This window comes from Elephas maximus, chromosome 1 (assembly GCF_024166365.1).
Source record: "Elephas maximus indicus isolate mEleMax1 chromosome 1, mEleMax1 primary haplotype, whole genome shotgun sequence".
NCBI lineage: Eukaryota > Metazoa > Chordata > Mammalia > Proboscidea > Elephantidae > Elephas > Elephas maximus.
In genome coordinates this window covers 85881173-85905429 of record NC_064819.1, presented here as the reverse complement: position 1 = coordinate 85905429, position 24257 = coordinate 85881173, and the positions used below count along the sequence as shown (strand labels likewise).

Genomic DNA, 24257 nt, shown 5'->3' with positions numbered 1-24257 from the left:
CAGGCAAAGGGTTAGAAACATGCAAATGAACTAAATCCCAGAATGTTGTTTTTATTGATTTTGGTTCATTAATTCCTCACTCATATAAGAAATTGTGAGAATATTTAAACACGTGTACATTTTTATATCTATTATGTCTTATAAACTTAAATCGATGTGTTTTTAAGATGACAAGCACAGTAAAATATTGATTTCTCAACAAGCCAGTATCTTGTGTGAGGAAAAGTTTGAGCACTGCCACATTTCTAGGCTCCAGTGGAGCTCTTGCAGCCAAGTAACCTAATGGAAACTATCCTGGAGTTTATCAGTAGAATTATTATTAGAAAGCAACTCCACCGAAAGTTTCAGTGTTTGATTTTAAAAGCATTTCATTTATTTTTGTCTAAACGTTATTGTAGTAGGAATACCACTATTTGTGACCTACTGAATATGTGAAGGAGACCCTGGAATGGTACAAATGGTTAACACACTTGGCTGTTAACTGAAAGGTTGGTAGTTTGAGTCCACCCAGGGGCAAGTAGGGAGAGAGGCCTGGTGATCTACTTCAGAAAATCAGTTATTCAAAAAACTAGAAATGCAAGGATGATAGTCAACTTAATCCATGAAATATATTAATACATTAAAGGGGAAATTTTAAGTCACTTTGAAAAACTTCAAAAAGAACATTCAATCAATACACCATCCTTTTAAGACGAAATCTTTTGATGAACTAAAAACTCAGTGTTTTAGTCATCTAGTGCCACTATAACAGAAATACCACAAGTAGATTGCTTTAACAAAGAGAAATTTATTTCCTCACAGTAAAGTAGGGTAAAAGTCCAAATTCAAGGTGTCGGCTCCAGGGGAAGCCTTTCTCTCTCTGTCAGCTCTGGAGGAAGGTCCTTGTCCTCAATCTTCCCATGGTCAAGGAGCTTCTCAGGCACAGGAACCCCAGGTCCAAAGGATGCGTCTGCTCCTGGTGCTGCTTTCTTGGTGGTATGAGGTCCCCAGCTCTCTGCTTCCCTTTTATCTTTTGAGAGATAAAAGCTGGTGCAGGCCACACCCCAGGGAAACTCCCTTTATACTGGATCAGGGAGGTGACCTGAGTAAGGGTAGTGTTATAATCCCACCCTAATCCTCTTAACATAACATTACAATCACAAAATGGAGGACAACCACACAATACTGGGAATCATGGCCTAATCAACTTGACACATATTTTTGGGGAGACACAATTCAATCCATGACAGTGGGTTTACATAAAATAATTAAAAGTACTTACCTAAAACCTACAGCAGATATCTAAACTGGTGAGATTTTAAAATATCTCATTTTCAAATTAGAAATAAAATCAAGGATGTTCTCTTTCTTCCTAATAGTCAACATTGCCCACCAAGAAGTGACAGAGGCCAAACGGGGAAGAAGGGTGAGGGGTGGAAAAGTGTGTATCACTGGTTACCAGCTGCTCTGTTTCCTGCTTGGAGCTCCTTGAAGCTGTCTTCCCGTACTCCCTGACAACCATTCTTGGTGGCTGAGGAGTCCAAGATGGCGACTCCTTCCTGCGTTAGCAGTAGTGGACCTCCACTCCATATTTCTCCTTGTTCTTTGTTCTCTGTCAGTTTCTTATTCCGTTTGATGCTTGGTTGAGTTCTTTATCTCTTCATTTGATGCTTAGGTTTCCAAGACTGACATTTGTCTCTCTTTTGCTTAGTTTTTCGGGCCTTTGCTGTGGAGGGACAGCATGGTGCTTCTGTCTATACCGCCAGGTTGGGTCCACCCCCCTGATTTATCTTTTTTGAATCTCAAACTAAGTATATATTGTGTAGGGTCATTTTAATATCAAGAACGTAAAGGAGTAGAAATGTTAAGTTTTTTTTTTTTCCTCAAGGTAAATTTTGGATTCGGATTTTGATCTTCTGATTCTTAGCCTAACATATGTTTCATACTTTTCTTCCCCATTAATCACTTTATATGTCTTCAAGAATATTTCCCTTTCTTGGTAGACCATTTACATTAAAAAAACTAGATGAGCTAAATTCTGTTGTAAATTCTTATGAAAGTTGGTACAATAAATTCACAAGAATGTTGCTGTGAGATCTTAGGCAGAAAAGTGACTTCTCATTAAAGAGAAAATTAGATTTAACTTTCATTGTCATTACTTACTATCACCACTTTCCTTTTCAAGTCACATTGGGGAAGGGCAGTCAAACCATTTTTTAAGGAGTTTCTGGGGGGATGGATGGATGGGGACAATTAGGTCTGAGAGCTGCAGTCTGATCAGGTTCTCCTGGACCTGGCAACAACCAAAAAAAACTGCTTTTCTTGATACTCTTCATAAGACCCATTCAGTACAGATTAGCTTTTAGAAGGTCAATATATTTAAAGGATTTATTGTAATTTAATATAGTGGTGTATGTACATTTAGTTAAGGAAAATACAAGAGAGATTAAATATTTGAAATATTAGTGTAACTTGCAGCCCAAGCAAAGAAGAGGCTCAAACCAAAAAGAAAATAAAACCAGACATCCAATGGGAAAAAATATATATATTGCTATAGAATGTAATGCTCTCCTAAGAGTCCATTACTATTATATGTTTGATGTGCTTAGATTATTAAACTTAGTAAATGACCTAATATATCTCCTAACATTATCATAGATTGTACTAAGAGAAAGAGCAAATTTTCCAAATCCAGGAGTATTGGGTGGAATAGTTTGACTGTACTCATCAGGAGCACAAAACTTACGTTCTCTCTGTGGGTTTTTTTTGTTTGTTTTTGTGGGCTGACAAACTCTTTCTGAAAGCAGCTCTAAAAGTGGAAGGCAAGGACATCAATGACATCCTGTCATTGTTCTGCGCTATTGATATTAAAGATATTTTATGTGTGTTATTGCTGTATTGTTCTGATTGGGAAAATACATAATTATCCAGTAAACCATCGAGTGGCTTCACCCCCTTCTCATTCCAAGAATTACAAACTGATTAGAGAAAACGGAGTTCCTGGGTGTTGGAAACAGGTCTGTGGGGACAGTTCTATTCTGAAACACATGAGGTCACGATAGTCAATTTGACAGCAACTGGTTTTTTAGAGGAGAAAATATTAGGTTACTTTCAGGTTTCAGTAATGTATCCTTCTAAATCTATTTAAAGAGGTTTCAATTATTAAATAATGTAATCTTTTAAAGAAAGGCATCAGATGATAAAAATATTAAAGTTTAATTCATAAGTCATCACATTTTCCCATAATAAGTTAAATATCATGATAATTGGAAAAATTTACATATTTTATGAGATACTACTGCACACAAATATTACCACAATGCAAATAAATTCCATGATGCAACGGATCCATGGCAAAAGCCTGTTTATCTCAAATTGGTTATATTCTCTTTCCATTCAAATTCAGATTCTCATGGGATATATGTTTCGTGAATAAAGAATTAATGAATAAGATTGTATCATCACCTTTAACTCCTTTGAATTTGTATCATCTCTACAGTGTATCATGTTAAAGAAGTAATCCACTTAAATAACAAAGACCTTTTACTCAAAATTCTGATATCGAGTTCCACTGTACAAAGAGTAAACTGTTTCATGTGGTGCTTATGACAATCACTGTCTTATAAATTGCGTTCTATTACACCAAATACACAAAAATTGTCTGGATAGTTTTACAAAATATTGAATACACAAAATCATTCTTTGTATATAACTATGTAATACACAAATCTTAATGTATATAAAACCAGTCATTAATGTCTGAATCATTGAAGATCCAAATATGAACAATGAAAATACAAAACTAGATGACCAAAGCAGTTTCCATACGGCTGGAGAATTCATTCAGTGTATTCAGTTGTATATTTACATCTTCTTTGCATTATATATCATGCAAAAATAAAAATTCCTAGTGACCTGTTCTCTCTGAAGATATGCCAGTAATTACAGTTTAAAAGAGCTAAGTAGAATAATTATAATATTGTTTTTAACCACAAAAGTTTTCCACACAGAATTTATTATATTAACTGATCTCTTTAATCTAGGGGTTACTTGCCTCAGCAAAAACTAAACATTCTTAGAAAATGTATTTCACTGCCTTATTTACTCTAATACTTTTCTATGGTTTTCATTTTTGTAGATTCATAGGCAACTCTTACCAACTTCTTCAGTGCATCCTTCATGTCCTTGTTCCTCAAGGTGTAGATAAGGGGGTTCAGACTTGGAGTGATGATGGAGTAAAAGAGGGTGAGGAACTTGCCCTGGTCTTTGGAGGCAGTGTTACCTGGCTGTAGGTACATGTAGATGACAGTTCCATAGAAGATGGACACCACAGTGAGATGAGATCCACAGGTATTAATTGCTTTTCTTTGGCCTGCTTTTGACTTCATTCTCAGCACAGCTTGGGCAATGTAACCATAAGATATAAGAATAAGGAGGAGGGGTGTAAGGACAATAACAATTCCTAAAGCAAAAACAGACATTTCAACAGTTGTGGTGTCTGTACATGCTATTTTGACCATAGCTGGCAACTCACACAAGAAATGATCCAGAAGGTTGTTTCCACACCTAGGCAAATTCAGAGTGAGTGTACATGATATTGCAGAACAGGCCAAACTAATACCCCAAACCATGATGATCATCTTGAGACAAAGATGTGGCTTCATGATTACCAAATAATGCAAGGGTTTACAAATAGCTGTAAAACGATCATAGGACATGACAGCCAGGAGAAGGCATTCAGCGGAGCCCAAACACATATTAACGTAGAGTTGAACGACACAACCCACAAAGCTGATGGTCTTATCAGGTCCCCACAAGTTAACCAACATCTGAGGTATGCTGCTGGTGGTAAAACACAGATCTAGGAAAGATAAATTCCTGAGGAAAAAATACATTGGTGTGTGCAGATGGGAATCCAGGAGAGATGCAACAATGATGGCTATGTTACCCACCAACGTAATTAAGTAGAAGATAGTGACAACTCCTGACAGGACCATCTCCAGTTTGGGATGATCAGAGAAGCCAAGCAGAATAAAACCATGTAGAGAAGTATAATTCTTTTTGTCCATGGTCCTTCAATGCCTAAATCCAAAAAGAGAAGAAGAAAAACCTTGTCAACACAGACTACCTTAATAGTTTAATGAAATACAGAACTAAAGAAAGGGAGAATTTATACCAATAATTCTCAAAAATCAATGAAAAGAAAGTATTGCATTCAAGAAATCTGGTATTTGTTGCAGATTCTTTTATGATGAAGAGTTCAGTATTATATATTTTGTCTACGTGACCTTCGGGAGTTCACTCTTAAACTCAGGGTCTGAATATTTTCACAAGTGAATTTGAGAGTCTTCAATAGATATGGTTCTAAAATAACATGACTCTTATTCTCTGTAAAACTAGTAAATTTAATATAAGGAACAATTCTTTTACTTAATCGGAGAATGCACCCATAAAATCTATTTGGCTAACATCAGAGTAAGGAAAAGAGCGTTCCTCTTCTTCCATATCTTAGTGCACAGTATCTTTGATCTCCAAGGTTGTTCTATAAGAAATCTGGCATTTCTCCTTGGCATTTTCATGTACCTCATTTCTAATAACTAACTTATCACCAAAACTGGTAAATTTGAATGCAGAAATGTACATTAATGATCCTCTCACCTTTTGAATTTCCCACCACCACTGCTCTAATCGAAACTACTATCATCTGTCTAGATTCTGGTAATAATCTTCTATTCTTACATTCAGTCTTAAACCTTGGTACAAGATTTAATAAGATCACATCATCCATGGGCTTAAAACTGGTCAATGACTTTCCACTACACTTCAGAAATATTCAAATGCCTTAAATTGGTTGAGATGAACCTGCCTGCTCCTATTCTCATCTCACAAATCCCTATTAGCTCTCTCTGTTTTTTGTTCGTTTGTTTGTTTAAACATGTCAAACTCATTCCCTTCTGAAGTCTCTGAAATCATCCCACTATTTCTATGGGGAACTCCTACTTATTCTTTCAGCCAGCCTTTAAAAGTTTCTTTCTTGAAGAGGAAACCCCTGAGCCCATCATCTCTTTTTGCTGTATGTATTTTATCAAGCATAGGGAACTCCAACAGAGAGCCAATACAGCACGGACTTTAAAAGCATAGTCACAGAGCTTATGTTCATGTCTCATCTCTGCCAGCTATTTAACTGTGTGGTCCCAGGCAAGTTACATAGCACTTCTGGGTTCAGTTTTCTCATCTCTAAAAATGGGACAATAAAGACACCTGTAGTTGGGGTGAATATTGAATAATATATGTAAGGTGCTTAGAACAATGTTTGTAACATAGTATGTCTCAATAATCATTAATTACCAAGATTATTATAAGAAAAAATTATAATCATGCACCATGAGGTGTTCGTTTAACCTTCCCCCGTATCACTCTATGAATTTTAAAAGCAGACTTGATGCCTACTGTTCTTCCCTCTATCCCTCACCCCTAAAGCAAACACCCCAAATATATTTTTTAATAAATGAAAAGTTGTCACACCATGAATAATATTGAAAAATTACTGAAAGTTATTAGTTAACATTTTCTTTATAAATTTAGATTGACATCTTGTGAAGTTACCTGAATGGGATGATAAAGGGAGTAGACAAATGCAAAAGGCTTTGATTTTATCTCTGTAGTAACAAATAGTTGATTTAGTAAGTTTGATGAAAAATAATTTAAAATATTAGTCTCTTTTTTTTTTTTATTTGAAGGACTATGAAGCTCTGTGTTCTTTAGTGATGTGACACAGTTCATCTAGGAAAGCTTGAACATATCAGAGCTGATGAAACTTTTAACAATTGAACATACTGTCAACAGTCCACCTTCACAGTTTCCTATTACTGACTACAGAAAGATAACTTCTTACTACCTGAAGCAAAAATAACTTCTGGAAAGATTTGTTTAAAAAAAAAAAAAACTAAGAAAAAGCTTCTTGTTGAAAAATTATAGTTAACTATCAAGGTGTTTGAGTATTTGTGTGTGTGTGTAGCTAAAGGGTAAAAAGTGGTGCGTTTTATTTGTTATGTACATTTCAAGTACATATTCTCAATATTATGAAAAAGACTTCCATCTGTGGCCATGATTCAATAGTGTATACATTCACTAGGCTAACTGAATATACTGGTCAACATAGTCATTTCAATATACACATTGGTTAATTTCCTCAATTTGCTTTCCAAGAATAAATATTTGAGCCTGATTTCTGCCATTGACCAAGTTGGCCAGGAAGAAAAATAACTTTCTGAAATGTAGCACACACCATGAGATATGATATCTGAGCAGGAGGATGAATAAATAATATCTATTTTGACAAACATGTTTGTGTGTATAATTGTGCCTAACTTCTGAATAAAACACATGAAAAATTAATGAATTTTATAAATTTTTAATTAAACAAATTGTATGAAATCTAAATTCAGTTATGATTATATAAATGCAAAAATGATAATTCTTTTAAAATTAAAGTCAATTCCATGATGTTAATTCCTTGACTATATCATTATCACTTCTGCCACGATAGATAAATCAGAAAAGGATAAAAACTCTTCCTGATTTTGGGAATCTCAGATAATTTTCCATGCACATTATGAGATTTAGAAAAAGATCCAAAGTATCTTTCCTAACTCTACAGTTGCTATGAATAAAATTCAATATTTGAATTTAATCTACACTTTTTCATTTTTTATCTCTGCTAATCAAAATGTCTGAAATCACAAATCAAGAAATAGCTTCATGTGCACCCCTTATAATAGAGAATAGCTTTTATCTTTCTTTCATAATGTAGACAGAAAGGAGAAGGTTTCTGCAGAGATATACAATATTTAACCTCAGATTTCTGGCAGAAAGACAGGAGAATCAGCCCATACAGATCTAAATTTCTTTCTACCTCTGAAAAATTGTTTTACCAAATAACGTACATTATTTTCCAAGAGATATTAAAGATCTGCATTACTGTGCTCCAGAGAGAGGTCCTTGGGGTTCTACTTCTTCACCAGTGTAAAGCCCACTCTGAAGAAAACAGTTTCTGGTTCAGCGTTTGCTGTCCAGGTTTCAGTGCTCTCTTGTGTTCCCTGCAATGCCACCATGAACTGAGCTCTTTCCTGAGGTGGTTGAGGTACAGGTTCTACACAGGACTTCTCCTTCTTGAACATGAGACTTCAGGTAAGGGGTTGAAACCTGTCACAAAGTCTCACTGCTTGTTCTGACTTTAATCTGCAAATTCTAGAGAAATAACACAAAAAGAAATTAGATATTTCCAAGGCGCTTCTGGGTGAACTCGACACTCCAACCTTTGGTTGCTGAGTACATCAACTATTTCAACCACCCAGGGACTCCAATTAAGAAAGCATAAGAAGTGAATAATAATCCCCAACATTGTGTGGAAATTCAAATCATCAAGAAAGATTATCTAAGCCACTCAGGACTGCATCCAATTGACTTCACTAAAGTGCTATACAAAAAGCTGGTTGATGGAACAGTTGGAGAATTAGACCATATGCTGACATTTCACAAGGAAGAATTTAATAAATGCAAAACATACTCATATGAAGGAAAGCTATAGGACAGGGAAATGAGAAAGTATATTTTTAATTTCTTTTTTCCTCTAGGCAATGAATATATTACAAATAACAAAATTTGCTCTTAATGTGTAATTCCAACACTAGAATTTTAACATATACTGACTCTATAAAATCATACCATTAATAGTGTACATATTGATTTGGAAATAAATGTGCTCTGAGTAAATATGTAAATAAGGTACCTCTAATAGTTCCCACTGACCTCCAATCTCTGAAACCCAAGGACTTTCTTGTCTGTGAAAGAGAAGATATTCAATCTCCAAAACTCTAAACAGTAAATTGAGTATTTTAAGAAATTTATAGTTTTATTTTATGCCTTTGTCTTGATGGCCACCATTGGTGATTCAAATCCTTCAGCGCCTATGACAATTAGTTTGCTGGTATCTGAGATGTCACTATTTAAACCCTGTGTTCTGGAACAATTGTGTGCTTTGATGATTTTTCTGGGTTGGTTTAAGATCCTTACGTTATAAGAGCTTCCTTGAATTAAAATTGCATACCACCAGTAATTAATAAAACAGATAAGCACAAATAGACTGCCTCAGGATGCCCATTTAAATACGGTTATCTTCTCATCACTGAGCAATGAAACAATCTTAATTAAGTGAACTAAGATGAAATATCACAAACTTATAAATAGCTGCACTAAGCATAAGAACAAAATATTTCTAATGAGTTCTGATCCTCCAGGTGACAGAATCCCTAGGGACTTGGAGAAAATGAGCTCTACCATCAACTGTAGCTCAACCAAGCCGGCTCTGTAACGAGATCCCAAGAGTCCTCTTTACAACTGAGAAAGAATTGGGTACTTTGAAAATTTCTCTAGCTACTTTTCTAGATTGTAACAACCAACATTGAGCTGTTTATCTAGGACTAAAAACACTGTTCACACTCATTGAGGGAAACTGTATAAATAAATGCAACAGGTCTCCAATTTTCCACAAAATAGTAATGAACCAACCAAAGGATCACCATTGATAAATCAAACCATGGTGGTTCCATCATTCATCTCTCCCCCACCAGAATGTAACATAGCCATAAGAGGAAATAAGGCAATTATTCAGGTAATTATTCAGGGAGAATCACCACCCGGCAACCTTCAAGTCCTTTATGATGGCACTAATCTCTGCAATCCCTCCAGGAATGTGGTATTGCTTTTCGTTTACTATTTTCCTAGGTCAGGGCAGTTCTAATACCTTTCACTTGGCTTTTCCTACCATAATACTCCTTACTACATTTGTCAGGGATTCAATGTGGATGTTCTGCCAGTTGCTGTGTGTATCTATTCCAATTATGCATTCTGGAATTGGGGAAATCACTACAGGATGGGTTCAGGAAACCACTGGACCTACTGTGAGACAGACATGAGCTAAGACTCCATTAATAATCCGAACTTCATGTGCCCCCACTCTGACTGGTGATCCACAGTGACTTTTTGGGTCCCCTGGAGTTAGTGTCTGTTCACAGCCAGTATCCAGTAGTCTCTGAAATGCCTGATTATTTCCTTTTCCCAAAGAACTGTCACTCTCATAAAAGGTCGTAGATTACTTTGGGGAAGGCTGGTAGAAAGATTAACAGTATAAATTTTGAGCTGTGTATTGAAGTCCTTCCTCAAGGGAACTCACCCTCCCCTTCGTTCAGGGCATTGTGAGTCTTTAAACTCATTCAAGCCTTGGAATTGACTGAGGAGCCCTGACTCTCTGTTCTGGCTATTCAATTTAGACTGCTGTTCACTTGACCAAGAATTTTCCCACTTGTACAGATCAAGTAAATATTTAGTATATTTCCTATTTATTTCACTCCTGTGGACACTATGACTCCTATGGACACTATAACTAAGTAGAAAATGCCATAAGTCCATAGGAGTCAGACTCTTCTGTTTACTGCATTGATTCTGCTGTCCATTATGGTAACCATGCCCACCTTGTCTTTGTCCAGTAAAAGCTGTCACTTGACCCCTATCACTGTGGGGTCCAATCAACCCAATTGCCACTGTCAAATATAACTTACGTGAAATGGCAATCACAGCAGTCTTCAAGGATGCTAGGGCTCCCTTCACAAATTTGTTCCGCAATATTGTGGTAAAAGGTGTGTGCTCTGGGCACTCCATGTGTGGACCTGTGAGTCTAACCTGATAAATCCACTCTAGCATACCAATTACCCTAAGCCTTTGGATGCCTTCTTCTCCAGTATACCAAAGCATGTCTTCTACTTCAACTTGATTTAGTGTAGGCTTTGCCGTGTAATCAATGCTTCAGTGACTCAACCAAATAAACTATTAGGTCCTTTCCTAACTTCTTGAGCTGAAACGCTGAAGGAAGAATCTGTTTATTGGACCCATATCAATAAACTCAGACTGATCCATCTTCATGCTCCTTGCACCATTATCCCATATCCTTAATAGAAATTCCCACACATTTTCTCCAGGTTTCTGTTCCTACATATTAGAAAAGTCAAGGAGTTCTTTTGAAGTGTAGCATGCCTCCTCCTGAGTCACACATTGTACTTCACCTTTTAGGGCTCATTGGGACTTAAGTCTACTTGTAGGTCTGGAAGCCAAAATTGTTGATGGGGAAGTGTTTGGAGAACATTCAACACTGCCTTGTAAAGCATCTGCCTCAGGCCATGCCCCAGGCAATGACTCATTCAAGGGCCCTTTAGACACAGCTTGGTTAATTTCATAAAATAGATGTGGAAGGCTTAGTGGTTTTACTTGGGAAAGTGGCTTAGCAGACAAACATGATATAATCTCTTCAGATGGGAGTGAGAGGGCTGGTTCTGTTGGCAGGAAAGATTCAATGGAATTTAGGGGCTGAGTGTCTCCAGCTACTTGATTATCTGCCCATATGTCCCCAGCACAAGTTAAAGGATTCCAGGTTTGCACAGTCAATGCCCTCCCTCTTACTTCAGATACCTCTTGAGGTTGGTAATTCAACCACTCTTATGATAAGACTCTGGTTTTGTTTCTCTACAATATCAACTCTGTTACGACAAGAAATAAGACTTTCTTTCAAGGCATGAGTGGAAACTTTGAGGTCCTTTATGAGTCACTTCAGCTTTGATTCTGAAGCCCTGAGCTCATCTCTTTCTTTCATCAGTTTGTCTAGGGAAAGTAGGAACAACCAACCAACTTTCTTATACTTCTTACTCTAACAAAATTTTAGAAAGATATCACACATGCAATCACGCAGAGCCTCACCTTTCATCGATACCTCATCTCTTGGTGGTGATATTTTGCATATTTGTATTGCCACCTTACACCATGGATTAGCAGTGCCCTTGTTACTACTGGAAGCAGAATCATCAACATCTTTAATACTAACCAGACTGTAGAAATAATTCAGAAAACTCATATTTACAATTTTGTTCCTCTAGAACCACTCTTGGTACCAAATTCCTTATGCTGGTAAAACATGTAAATGTATATATAGAGAGACAGAGATATCAAGGAAATGCCTCCTGTAGTTGTAGAGGCTGGAACGTCCTAAGTCCATGGGTCAGGATAGAGGCTACTCCAAATTCACATAGCTGCAGGGCTGGCGAATCCAAGATCATCAGGTCAGGGAGCAGGGCTCTTGCTCACAGGCTGCAAAGATCAATTCATCCCAAGATCAGAAAGCAAGACTGCAGGTAAGCTGCTAGCTCCAACCACAAGAATCAGAGATCAGACAAACTGAAGCCAGCCACAGGATCCACAGTGAGCAAAAACCCTCTAGTCTTGCCAGAATGTCCACTTAAAATTCATGTAAGCCACACACTCAAGGAAACTCCCTTTCAACTGATTGGCTACTCACAGCAGATCCCATCACAGAGGTGATCACATTATATCACATCTCATCATGGAAGTGATCACAACAGCATAGGACTGCCAAAACACTGAGAATCATGGCCCAGCCAAGTTGAAACACAACCTTAACTATCACAACATCTTTCTGGTATTCTCTGCTTTCAGCCAGTGTCATGGATTGAATTATGTCCCCCCAAAATGTGTGTATCAACTCGGTTAGGCCATGTGTGCTTGTCCCCCATTTTGTGATTGTAATTTTATATTGAGAGGATTAGGGTAGGATTTTAACACCACCCTTACTTAGATCACCTCCCTGATCCTAGGTAAAGGGAGTTTCCCTGGGGTGTGGCCTCCACAACCTTTTATCTCGCAAGAGATAAAAGGAAAGGGAAGCAAGCAGAGTTGGGGATCTCATACCACCAAGAAAGAAGCACCAGGAGCAGAGTGTGTCCTTTGGACCTGGGGTCCCTGCACCTGAGAAGCTCCTCAATCATGGGAAGATTGAAGACAAGGACCTTCCTCCAGAGCCAACAGACAGAGAAAACCTTCCCCTGGAGCTGACGCCCTGAATTTGGACTTGTAACCTATTACACTGTGAGGGAACAAATTTCTCTTTGTTAAAGCCATCTACTTGTGGTATCTGTGTTATAGCAGCACTAGATCACTAAGACAGCCAGTACCCAGCCATCTGACATCAGCAACAATATTCTTCATTCCACGACCTCTTCTGAATCTGGCTTGAATTTCTGGCAGTTCCTTGTCAATGTACTGCTGTAACTGCTTTTGAATGATCTTAAGCAAAATTTTACTTGAGTGTGATATTAATAATATTGTTTAATACTTCCCATATTTGGTTGGATCACCTTTCTTTGGAATAGGCATAAATATGGATCTCTTCTAGTTGGTTGGTCAGGTAGCCGTGTTCCAAATTTCATGACGTAGATGAAGGAACACTTTCAGCGCTGCATGAGTTTGTTGTAACATCTCAATTGGTATTCCGTCAATTCCTGAAGGTTTGTTTTTTGCCAATGTCTTCAGTGGGGCTTGGACTTTTTCCTTCAGTACCATCTGTTCTTGATCATATTCTACTTCCCAAAATGATTGAATGTCATCCAATTCTTTTTGGTACTCTGTATTCCTTTCATCTTTTGATGTTTCCTGCATTGTTCAGTATTTTGCCCATAGAATCACTATTGCAAGTTGAGGCTTGAATTTTTTCTTCAATTCTTTTAGCTTGAGAAATGCTGAGCACGTTCTTCCCTTTTGGTTTTCTAACTTCAGGTCTTTGCACATGTCATTGTCATACTTTGTATTCTTGAGCAGTCCTTTGAAATCTTCTGTTCAGCTCTTGTACTTCATTCCTTCTTCCATTCAGTTTAGCTAGTTGACCTTCAAAAGCAATTTTCAGAATCTCTTCTGACATTCATTTTGGTCTTTTTTTTTTCTTTCCTGTCTTTTTAATGACCTCTTGCTTTCTTCATGGATGATGTAGTTTATGTCATTCCACAACTTGTCTAGTCTTTTGTCATTAGTGTTCAATGTGTCAGATCTATTCTTGAGATGGTCTCTAAATTCAGGTGGTATGTACTCATGGTTGTATTGTGACTTCCATGGACTTGTTCTAATTTCTTCAGCTTCAACATGAATTTGCATATGAGCAATTGAATGTCTGTCCTGAAGTCAGGCCCTGGCCTTGTTCTAACTGATGATATTGAGATTTTCCACTGTCTCTTTCCACTATATCAGACAGTGTTTCACTGCTATTCGTCAGGTTTCACTGTGTAATTTTTTTCACAAGCAGACTGTCAGTTCCTTCTTCCTAGTCTGTCTAATTCTGGAAGTTCAGCTAAACCTTGTCCACCATGGGTGATTCTGCTATTATTGGAATGCCAGTCGCATAGCTTCTAGCTGCAGAGCAACACATAAGCCCCCACAAAATGACCAACTGAAAGATGCATGGGGATAATTAGCATATGACCCAGCAATTCCAGTCCTAGGCATACACCCAAAAGAATTGAAAGCAGGGACTCAAACAGATATTTATACATCAATGTTCACAGCAGCACTGTTCACAATAGTCTAAAGGTGTAAACAACCCAAGAGTCCATCAAGGGATGAATGGATAAACAAAATCTGATATATCTGTACAGTGGAATATTATCCTGTTATAAAAAGGAATAAAATTATATTGCACGCTACAACATGGATGAATCTGGAAAACCTTACCTTAATTGAAATAAGTCAGACACAAAAGGACAGGTATTGTATGATACTTTTACATGAAATATCTAGTATAGGCAAATTCATAGAGACAGAAAGCACAGTAGAGACTACTAAGGAGCTGGGGCAAGGGGAAAAGGGGAGGGGTTATTGTTTAATGGGTAAATAAATAAATAAATAATGGGTACCCTGTTTCTATTTGGGATGATGAAAAAGTTTTGTAAATAGATAGTGGTGATGCTTGCACAAACTTGAGAAAGTTATTATTACTGTTGAATTATACACTTAAAAATGGCTAAAGTAGCAAAGTTTTGTTATATGTATTACCACAATTAATAAAAAAAATGTTTTTAAAACACTTGGGTATTGAATCTCATTCTCTTGTACTTGAAACACTGACTCCACCATATCAACCGGCCTAAGCTATGTTTACATGATATAACAAGTAAAAGAGAACCGAGATGCCCCAGCCAACAGCCTGCCAACTGCCAGATGTGTAAGGTCATCTTAGATTGCCCAGCTGCCAATCAATCCATCAGCTGACCATAGATGTATGAGATTGCCTAGCAGAGATATGCCAGCAAAGTCCCAGACCCCAACCGCACATAGAATACCACAGGACAGGAATGCAGTCAGAGACTAAAGGTGTAAGGGACTGGTACACCTAATTTAAAATTCTTAAGGATATTACTTTTCCATAACTTGAATACGTAAGTTTTCATCTTAAAAAAATGGCCATTGTGTTACCAGAATAAGGTTCATGCCTCTCACTGGTCAAGAATGAGCAGGTAAGGCAAAGTAATTTTCCACACAAGCAAATCTTTATTGAAGAGGCTTGCAAGCAGAGAGGAGGAGGGCCTAGAGCAATGCATACCGGCATCTCACAGAACAAAAGACAGGCCCAAGTTTTTAAAAGCTCTTGGGCAGGAAAAAATTCATGTTTATTCATAGGCACAGGCAGGGATATGTTAACTAAGGTGCACACACAGCAGCCTTCCAAGATGGCTCCTGTCTCGGAGGTCTCTGGGATTTTTAACAGGTTTTTTTTTATTTCATTAAGGGGTGTCGCTCCTGCATAATCTCTAGCTCCCCAGGTTCAATTCCCTGGCTGGGGCTGTAGCCCGTCACTGTCCCTGATGTGAGGTCAGACCACGGTCACAGGTGCATGTTCTGGGCATGTCCCTGGACCTGCTTTTCTCCAGTTGCTTCTGGAAGACAACTTTAAAGAAGTTTGCAGGCTGTTTTTAGATACCCTGCCCCATTGTTCTGGGGATTGGCTTTGTTTCTGGGCCCAGGCCCATTTCTTGTTACTTTGTTTGCAGATTTGGGGGCCCCTCTGTTCTCTGTCTTCCTGAGTCTCTAGGTTCCACACTCAACCCCCATTACCTCCGTGATAAAAAAAAACCGTGATAGTATACATTATTTCTCTTTTACTTGCTTCTGCTCTAACCACACCAGTTTCTTTGCTATTCCTTAAACAGGCACCCTCTGATCTCAGGGCCTTTGCTCCCTGTCTTCATTGGCCATTGATTTTTCGAACGAGTTGAAATTTCAGCATCATGAAATTTCAGAATTCTAAAGTACAAAAGCTGCTGTTAAAAATGTCATCATCCTTAATAACCGTCTTCAAAGCTGTAATATCACTGGGAAAATGCCATCACCATTCTGTTGGAAAATGATTTCCACTTGAATTTCTATACCTGGCCACATTATCAGCCAAACATCAGAATAAAATTAAGACATTTTCAGACATGTAAAGTCTTTTAAAAATGCATCTTGCAAGCCCATTAGAAGATGTGCTGCACCAAGCAGTAAGTCATGGATCTAGAAAAAGAATATTCAAGGCAAAGTCAGCAAAGGAAACACTTAATATTAATTTCTTAAGATTAAAGAAAATACAGCAAAGGAAATACTTAGAGATCACAGGATGAGAGTCTTATAACAGTCCAAGAGAACAACAATTCAGAGAAGGCAGAAGGGCCCACTGAGATGCTTTCAAAAGGAAAATAAAATTGTTATATAAATTATTTGAATATTGAGAAATCATCTACATTTGTTAGTGATTGAGTATAAATTAATGATAAGTGCATAGTTAACTAAGCAAACAAAAAATAAGACAATTATAAAATCTGAAAATAGAAAAGCTATATAAGAAAGGAAATGTAATGCTACACTAAGCTGTTCAGTTGAGAATAACATTTAAATAGGCATGATAATGTAAATCCTGAATACCAATCAAACCAAGAGTTATATTATTATATTGTCAGGATGAGAGTTAGGAATTTTAAAGGTTAATCTCTGGAACTAAAAAAAAGAAAAAAATGATTAAACAAATAGCTGCAAAGCAAATTAAATGAGTAAAAGGGATATAATACCAATATCATTTTGGGATTCTTTTAGAAATGGAACTATGATTTAATATTAGAATATCGATCTACATAATTTCCAACACTAACATGCTAAAGAAAAAGACTACCTCAGTAGATGTAGAATATGCATTGGTACAATACAGCATCCACTCATGATTTTTAAAAGAGAAAAAGAAATCTCACCAGAATACAAATTGGAAGGAAATTCTTTAATTTGACAAAAAGAATCTTAAAACAAACGAAAATTAGTAGTAATACTAAGAAAGGATTTTCTTTAGAATCAGAAACAAGAGAAGCAGAAGCATAGCTTGTTTCTTGCTTTAAGATAAGAGGGAGAGACAAACATGCGGTTTTAACAGAAAGTCCATTCAATTGTTCCTGACAGAACACCTTGTTCAACACACCAGGGTGTTAACTAATAGACTTACTGATGGTAAGAAGAATGCAAGCATGCAGCCTTTGTTCACTTCACCCATAAAAACTCTCTTCTCCTCTCCCTTGTCAGAAATTATTGTACCCTGTTCGGGTGAGGTAGTGTGTCCCATTTTGCAAAACACTTCCTACCATAAAACTTTTTGTTTTCACTTCAAACAGAATGCCAGACTGGTGTTTCATTATGACAGTACATTTTACCAAACTTTCTTGGAACAGACAGAGTCCCTATCATTAGTGGTTTTTATTAAAAAACCACTTCAGTGTCTAGAAAAAAGAAGACATGCTACCAATTCCTTTCTTAAGATTATAATAACCACGAGGGGAAAACAACAAAACAGATGAAAGATACATAGGATAATCTCATTCTTGAGGATAAGTACCAAAATCCTAAGTATAAATTTAGCCACTTGAATTCAACAGAAAAAAAAAAGGGGGGGTTGTAATCAAGTGTGATATCATCTAGGAATGCAAGGATAATAATATCAGCCAATGTAATCCACCAAATTAACATTACTATGTTAAAGCAGAAATTTTTAATCACTTTAATAAATTCCTAAAAGAACATTCAGTAAAATTCACCATTCAATTGAAAGAAAATCTATTGATGAACTGAGAATTAAGCTTTCTTAAGATAAATATCTTTATCTAAAACTTGTAGCAAACATTTAAGTTGGTGATATTTTTAAACAGTTTCTTATTTTAAAATTAGAGATAATATCAAGAATTTTCTCTCTCTTTCTTATTTTATCAAAGTAATAAGACAAAGTGAATTAATAAGTTTTAGGAATTACAACCAAATGGATAAAGCAATCAGTATTTGCAGATGACAGATTGACTACGTGGGAGTTTGCCTTCGTCAAGACCAATATGCAAAAACAACATTTCTTTTAACAAGAAAAATATAATAATAATGTTGTTATTAGGTGTTGTCAAGTTGGTTCCAACACATAGTGACCCTATGTACAACAGAAGAAACCACTGCCCAGTCCTACACCAGCCTCACAATCATCCTTGCTTCTAAGGAGCATTCTATCTGTATTTCTTCCAAGGCAGATTTGTTCATTCTTCTGGAAGTCCATGGTGTGTTCAATATTCTTCACCAATACTGTAACTCAAAAGCATCAATTCTTCTTTGGTCTTCCTTATTCATTGTCCAGCCTTTGCATGCATATGAGGTGATTGAAAACACCATGGCTGGAGTGAGGCACACCTTAGTCCTTTAAGCGACATCTTTGCTTTTTAACCCTTTAAAGAGGTCTTTTGCAGCAGATTTGCCCAATGCAATGTGTCGTCTCCTTTCTCAACTGCAGCTTCCATAATAATAATTGTAAAGTACAATTTAAAATATCTTTAAAGTATGGAGAACAGAAATCTGCCACTGCTGCCTCTAAAAAACCACGTACTTACTTTTCCACCATCGTCAAGAGGCCTATTTTGTGTGGCGCCTGCTTCCTCATGTTGCTCAGTAAAAATTAAGCCAATTTGAAGACATATTTCATAGCTTTATTTATATTAACATTTTTCTATGATTTCCATTTCTTCTTTATTTTTGTAGATTCATAGGCAACTGTTATGAGTTTCTTCAGTGCATCCTTCATGTCTTTATTCCTCAAGGTATAGATGAGGGGGTTGAGACTTGGAGTGATGATGGTATAAAAGGGTGTGAGGAACTTGCCCTGGTCTTTGGAAGTACTGTTACCTGGCTGCAGGTATGTGCAGATGGTGGTTCCATAGAAGATGGACACCACAGTGAGATGAGATCCACAGGTATTAATTGCTTTTCACTGGCCTGCTTTGGACTTCATTCTAAGCACAGCTTGTGCAATGTAACCGTAGGATATAAGAATAAGGAAGAAGGGTGTAAGGACGAAGACACTACCTAAAGCAAAAACAGACATTTCAACTGCTGTTGTGTCTACACATGCTATCTGGATCACAGCTGGCATTTCACAGAAGAAACGATGTAAAATGTTGTTTCCACATCTAGGTAAATTCAGGATAAGTGTACATACTACTAGAGAATAGGCAAAACTAATACTCCATACCATGATAATGATCTTGAGGCATCGATGTGGGTTCATGAATGCCAAATAATGCAAGGGTTTACAAATAGCTATAAAACGATCACAGGACATAGCAGCCAGGAGAAGGCACTCAGTGGAGCCCAACCACATATAAACATAGAGTTGAATGACACAGCCCACAAAGGCAATGGTCTTATTAGGCCACCACAAGTTAACCAGGATCTGAGGTATGATGGTGGTGAAACACAGGTCTAGAAAAGATAAATTCCTGAGGAAAAAAATACATTGGTGTGTGCAGATTGGAATCCAGGAGAGATGCAAGAATAATGGCTGTGTTACCTACCAAGGTAATTAAGTAGAAGATGGTGACAACTCCTGACAAGATCATCTCCAGTTTGGGATGATCAGAGAAGCCAAGCGGAACAAAACCATTTAGAGAACTATCATTGTTTTGGCCCATAGTCCTTCAATGCCTAAATCCAAAATTGAGAATAAAAAGATGGAGAAGGAGGAGGCAGAAGGAGCAGAGGAGGAAGAGGAGAAGAAGGAAAAGAAAGAGGAATAGGAGAATGGAAGAAGAAGAAAAAATAACTTCTCAACACAGACTAGGTGATTTAATGAAATACAAAAATAAACCAAGGGAGGGAGTTTATGTTAATAATTGAAAAATAAATGGATAGAAAATATTCCAGCCAGGCAATCTGGTATTTGTTGGAGTTTCTTTCATGGTGATGAGGTCCTAACTACATTTTTTGTCTAAGTGACTTTGGAGCATTCACTTAAAAGTAAATGTCAGAGTTTTGAAAAGATATGGTTCTAAAGTTGTGTGACCCTATGATTCTCATTACTGTTAGTTACTTGGTCAGAGAGTTCACCTATAAATCTATCTACTGGCTAATGTCAGAATGAAGTAATAGTGTTTCTCTTTTTCCATATGTTAGTGAATAGCACTTTTGATCTACCAACTTGTTACATAAAAGATCTGGCATTTTTCCTTGGCACCTTTATCTCCCTCATCTTCAGGACCTAGCTGGTCACCAAACTGGTAAATTTGAATGCAAAAATATATGTTAACTATCTTCTAACTTTTTAAAATGTTTACCAGCTAGTGCAAACCACTGCCATCTCTCTTCTAGATTCTGCTAATTCTACCTTTACATTCAGGTTTATCCCTTTATATTGTTATTAGATCTAATAAAAGCATGTCATCTGTGTACTCGAAAGCTGCCAAGGGCCTTCCATCACACTTAAGGAATATTCAAATTCCTTAAGATGGTCAAGGTGAATCTTCATGATTTGGTTCCTGCCTGGCCTCATTCTTGTCTCACAGATCACTTTACCCATAGTCCCTACTAGCCTTTTCTCAGTTTTTTGAGAAGTCAGGCTCATTCCCATCTAAAGTGTTACAGAACCTTTCCCCTTCTTCTCTGGGTAGCTTAGACTCATTCTGTAGGCTACTACTTGAATATTTCTTGGAAGTTCTAGGTAGAGCAATATAACAAGAAAGAGAAATAAATGGCATCAAAATTGGTAAGGAAGCAGTAAAACTATACCTATTCATAAGCAATCCCAAAAAAAAAAAACCGAATGCCATGACCCTATTAATAGAAAATCCCTGAGAATCCACAAGAAAGTGACTGGAATTAATAGAAGGATTCAGCAAAGTGGCAAAGTATAAGACCAACATACAAAAATCAGTTCTATTCTTCCACAATAATGAAGAAAACTCCAAAAAGGGAATCAGAAAAACAATACCATTTAAATAGCCCCCCAAAAAGATAAAATACTTAGGAACACATCTACCTAGGGACGTAAAAGAATTGTGCAAAGAAAACTACAAAATGCCACTGCAAGAACTGCAAGAAACCAAAAGAGACCTTTCTAAATGGAAAAATATCCCATGCTTGTGAATAGGAAGACTTAACATTGTGAAAATGTCAATATTAACCAAAGCGATCTATACACAATACAACCCCAATCCAAATAACAATAAGATTCTTTAGCTAGATGGAAAAACTAACAACCAAATTTATATGGAAAGGAGAGAACCCTTGGATAGGTAAAACGTTACAAAAAGAACAAAGTATGAGGCCTCACACAATCCAGTCTCAGAACCTATACAGCTATGGTAGTTAATAACAACCTGGTACTGGTACAATGACAGGCACATAGACCAAGTGGACAGAACTGAGAACCCAGAAATAAATCCATCCACCTATGGGTACCTGATCTTTGACAAAAATTCAATGTGCATTAAATGGAGAAAAGATAGTCTCTTCAATAACCGGTGATGTGAAAACTGGATATACATTTGCAGAAAAATGAAACAGGACTCATACCTCACCCCACGCACAAAAACTAAGTCAAAATGGAAACTAGAAAGTTCATGAAAGAAAACATAGAGGCAACACTAGGAGCCCTAATTTATGGCATAATAGAATAGCAAGCATAATTTAAAATGCACAGGCTCCAGAAGATAAACTAGATAACTAGGATCTCCAAAAAATTAAATACTTATACTCATCAAAAGACCTTTCCAAGAGAGTAAAAAGAGAACCTAATATCTGGGAAAAAAATTTCTGTTGATGACATATCTGAGAAATGTTTAATCTCTAAAATATACAGAACATGTCAACAACTCAACAATGAAAAGACAAGCAACCCAATCGCAAAATGGGCAAATGACATGAACAGACACTTTACCAAATAGGACATTCAGGCACCTAACAAATACATGAAAAGATGCTTGCGATCATCAGCCATTAGAGAAATGCAAATTAAAACCACATGAGATACCATCTTACCTCGACAAGAATGAAACTGATCAAAAATTCAGAAAACAATAAATGCTGGTGAGGCTGTGGGGAGATTAAAAGTCTCATACACTGCTGGAGCGAATATAAAATGGAATAACCACTATAGAAAATAATATGATGCTTCTTTAAAATAGAAATACCATATGATCCAGCAATCCCTCTCCTAGGAATATATCCTAGAGAAATAAGAGCTGTCACACAAATAGACATATGCACACCCATGTTCATTGCAGCATTATTCACAATAACAAAAAAATGAAAACAACCTAAGTGCCCATCAACAGGTGAATAGATAAACAAATTATGTACATACACACAATGGAATGCTACACAATGATCAAAAACAATGATGAATCCATGAAACACCTTACGGCATGGGTGAATCTGGAGGGCATTATGCTCCGTGAAGTAAGTCAATCACAAAAGGGCAAATATTATATGAGACCACTATTATAAAAATGCAGAAAAAGGTTTACACACAGAAAGAAACAATCTTTGATGGTTATGAAGGAGTGGAGGGGTGGGGAGGAGAAATCACTAACTAGGTACTAGAGAAGCATTAGCTTTGGTGAAGGGAAAGGCAATACACAATATAGGGGAAGTCAGTACAACATGACCAAGGGAAAGGAAGACACTTAGTGCAACACAAGGAAAAAAAAGACAATCACAGTAAATACTATACTCAAACATATATAACCATATAAGAACAGTAAAAACAAATCATAACTTATAAGCAGATACATAGACAAATATTTATGCTGTATAGGGAAAGGAGGCCATATAGGAGTACACCCACGAACATATATATATGTTAGGCTTTGGATATTTTTACCTGCATATTTGTATGCAGAGAATGTATATTCATACACATAAAATAGAGCACAAAAGGGGCATAGTCATAGAAGCTTCCATAACACACCAAAACACCTTGAGGGATGGAGTTACTGGAGCTGAGGTCTGGGAACTAAGTCCAGAGAACATCTAGGTCAATTGGCCTAGCATAGTTCATAAAGAAAATGTTCTACATCCTACTTTGATGAGTAATGTCTAAGATGTATCTATTGGTCCCATCCCATCTGGAAAAAGGGGAAGGAAGAAAACCAAATACATGAGGAATATATTAGTCCAACACCAATGGACGAAAGGACCATAGAAACCACAGCCTCCACCAGCCTGAGCCCATAAGAACTAGATGGTGCCTGGCTACCACCAGTGACCGTTTTGACAGGGATCACAATAGAGAATCCTCAACAGAGCAGCAGAAAAATGTAGAAAAAATTTCAAATTTACAAAAAAGACCAGACTCACTGGTGTGACAGCAACTGGAGGGAACCCCGAGACTATGGCCCCTAGTTACCCTTCTAAATCAGAACTGAAGCCACTCCCAAAGTTCACCTTTCAGCCAAAGATTAGACAGGACTATAAAACAAACAATAACACACATGGAGACCATGATCAATCAAGTGTACAAGAACAAATGGGAAACACCTGCCCAAAAGCAAAGATGAGAAGGCAGGAAGGAACAGGAAAACTGGACAAATGAAAACAGGGAACCTGGGGTGCAAAAAGTGCTGACACATTGCAAGGATTGCAACCAATATCACAAAATAATTTGTGTATAAATTTTTGAATGAGAAACCAATTTGCTCTGTAAACTTTCACCTAAGGCACAATAAAATAAAAAAGGATATGTAGGGCTGGGGTGAAGAATAATTGAGTAATATATATAAAGTGCTTAGAACAGTGCTTGTAACATAATGTACCTCAAAAACATTACTTATCAACAGTTACTATAAAAGGAAATTATAATCATGCACCATGTAGGTCCATGTTGTTTTAACCTTCCCCCTGTATTACTTCCCCCTGTGTTACTCTAGGAGCTTCAAAAGCAGACATGATGGATAGTGCTCCTCACTGTATCCCTAAACCTAAAGCAGCCCCCCTCGAATAGATATAATTTTTGACTAAAGGAAAAGTTAAGTCACACTATGAATAACAATGAAAAATCACATAACATT

At 37.0% G+C, this 24257-nt stretch overlaps 1 protein-coding gene and 1 pseudogene across 1 annotated transcript; both read right to left on the bottom strand.

Moving 5' to 3' along the window:
• Nucleotides 1–4085: 4085 nt before the first annotated feature.
• On the bottom strand, nucleotides 4086–5048 carry LOC126062481 (olfactory receptor 2W1-like). The gene has a single exon (XM_049860114.1). The coding sequence runs from the start codon at nucleotides 5046–5048 to the stop codon at nucleotides 4086–4088; it is 963 nt and encodes a 320-aa protein (XP_049716071.1).
• Nucleotides 5049–18922: 13874 nt separating this feature from the next.
• LOC126077706 (olfactory receptor 2W1-like) lies at nucleotides 18923–19883 on the bottom strand (annotated as a pseudogene).
• Nucleotides 19884–24257: the final 4374 nt, after the last annotated feature.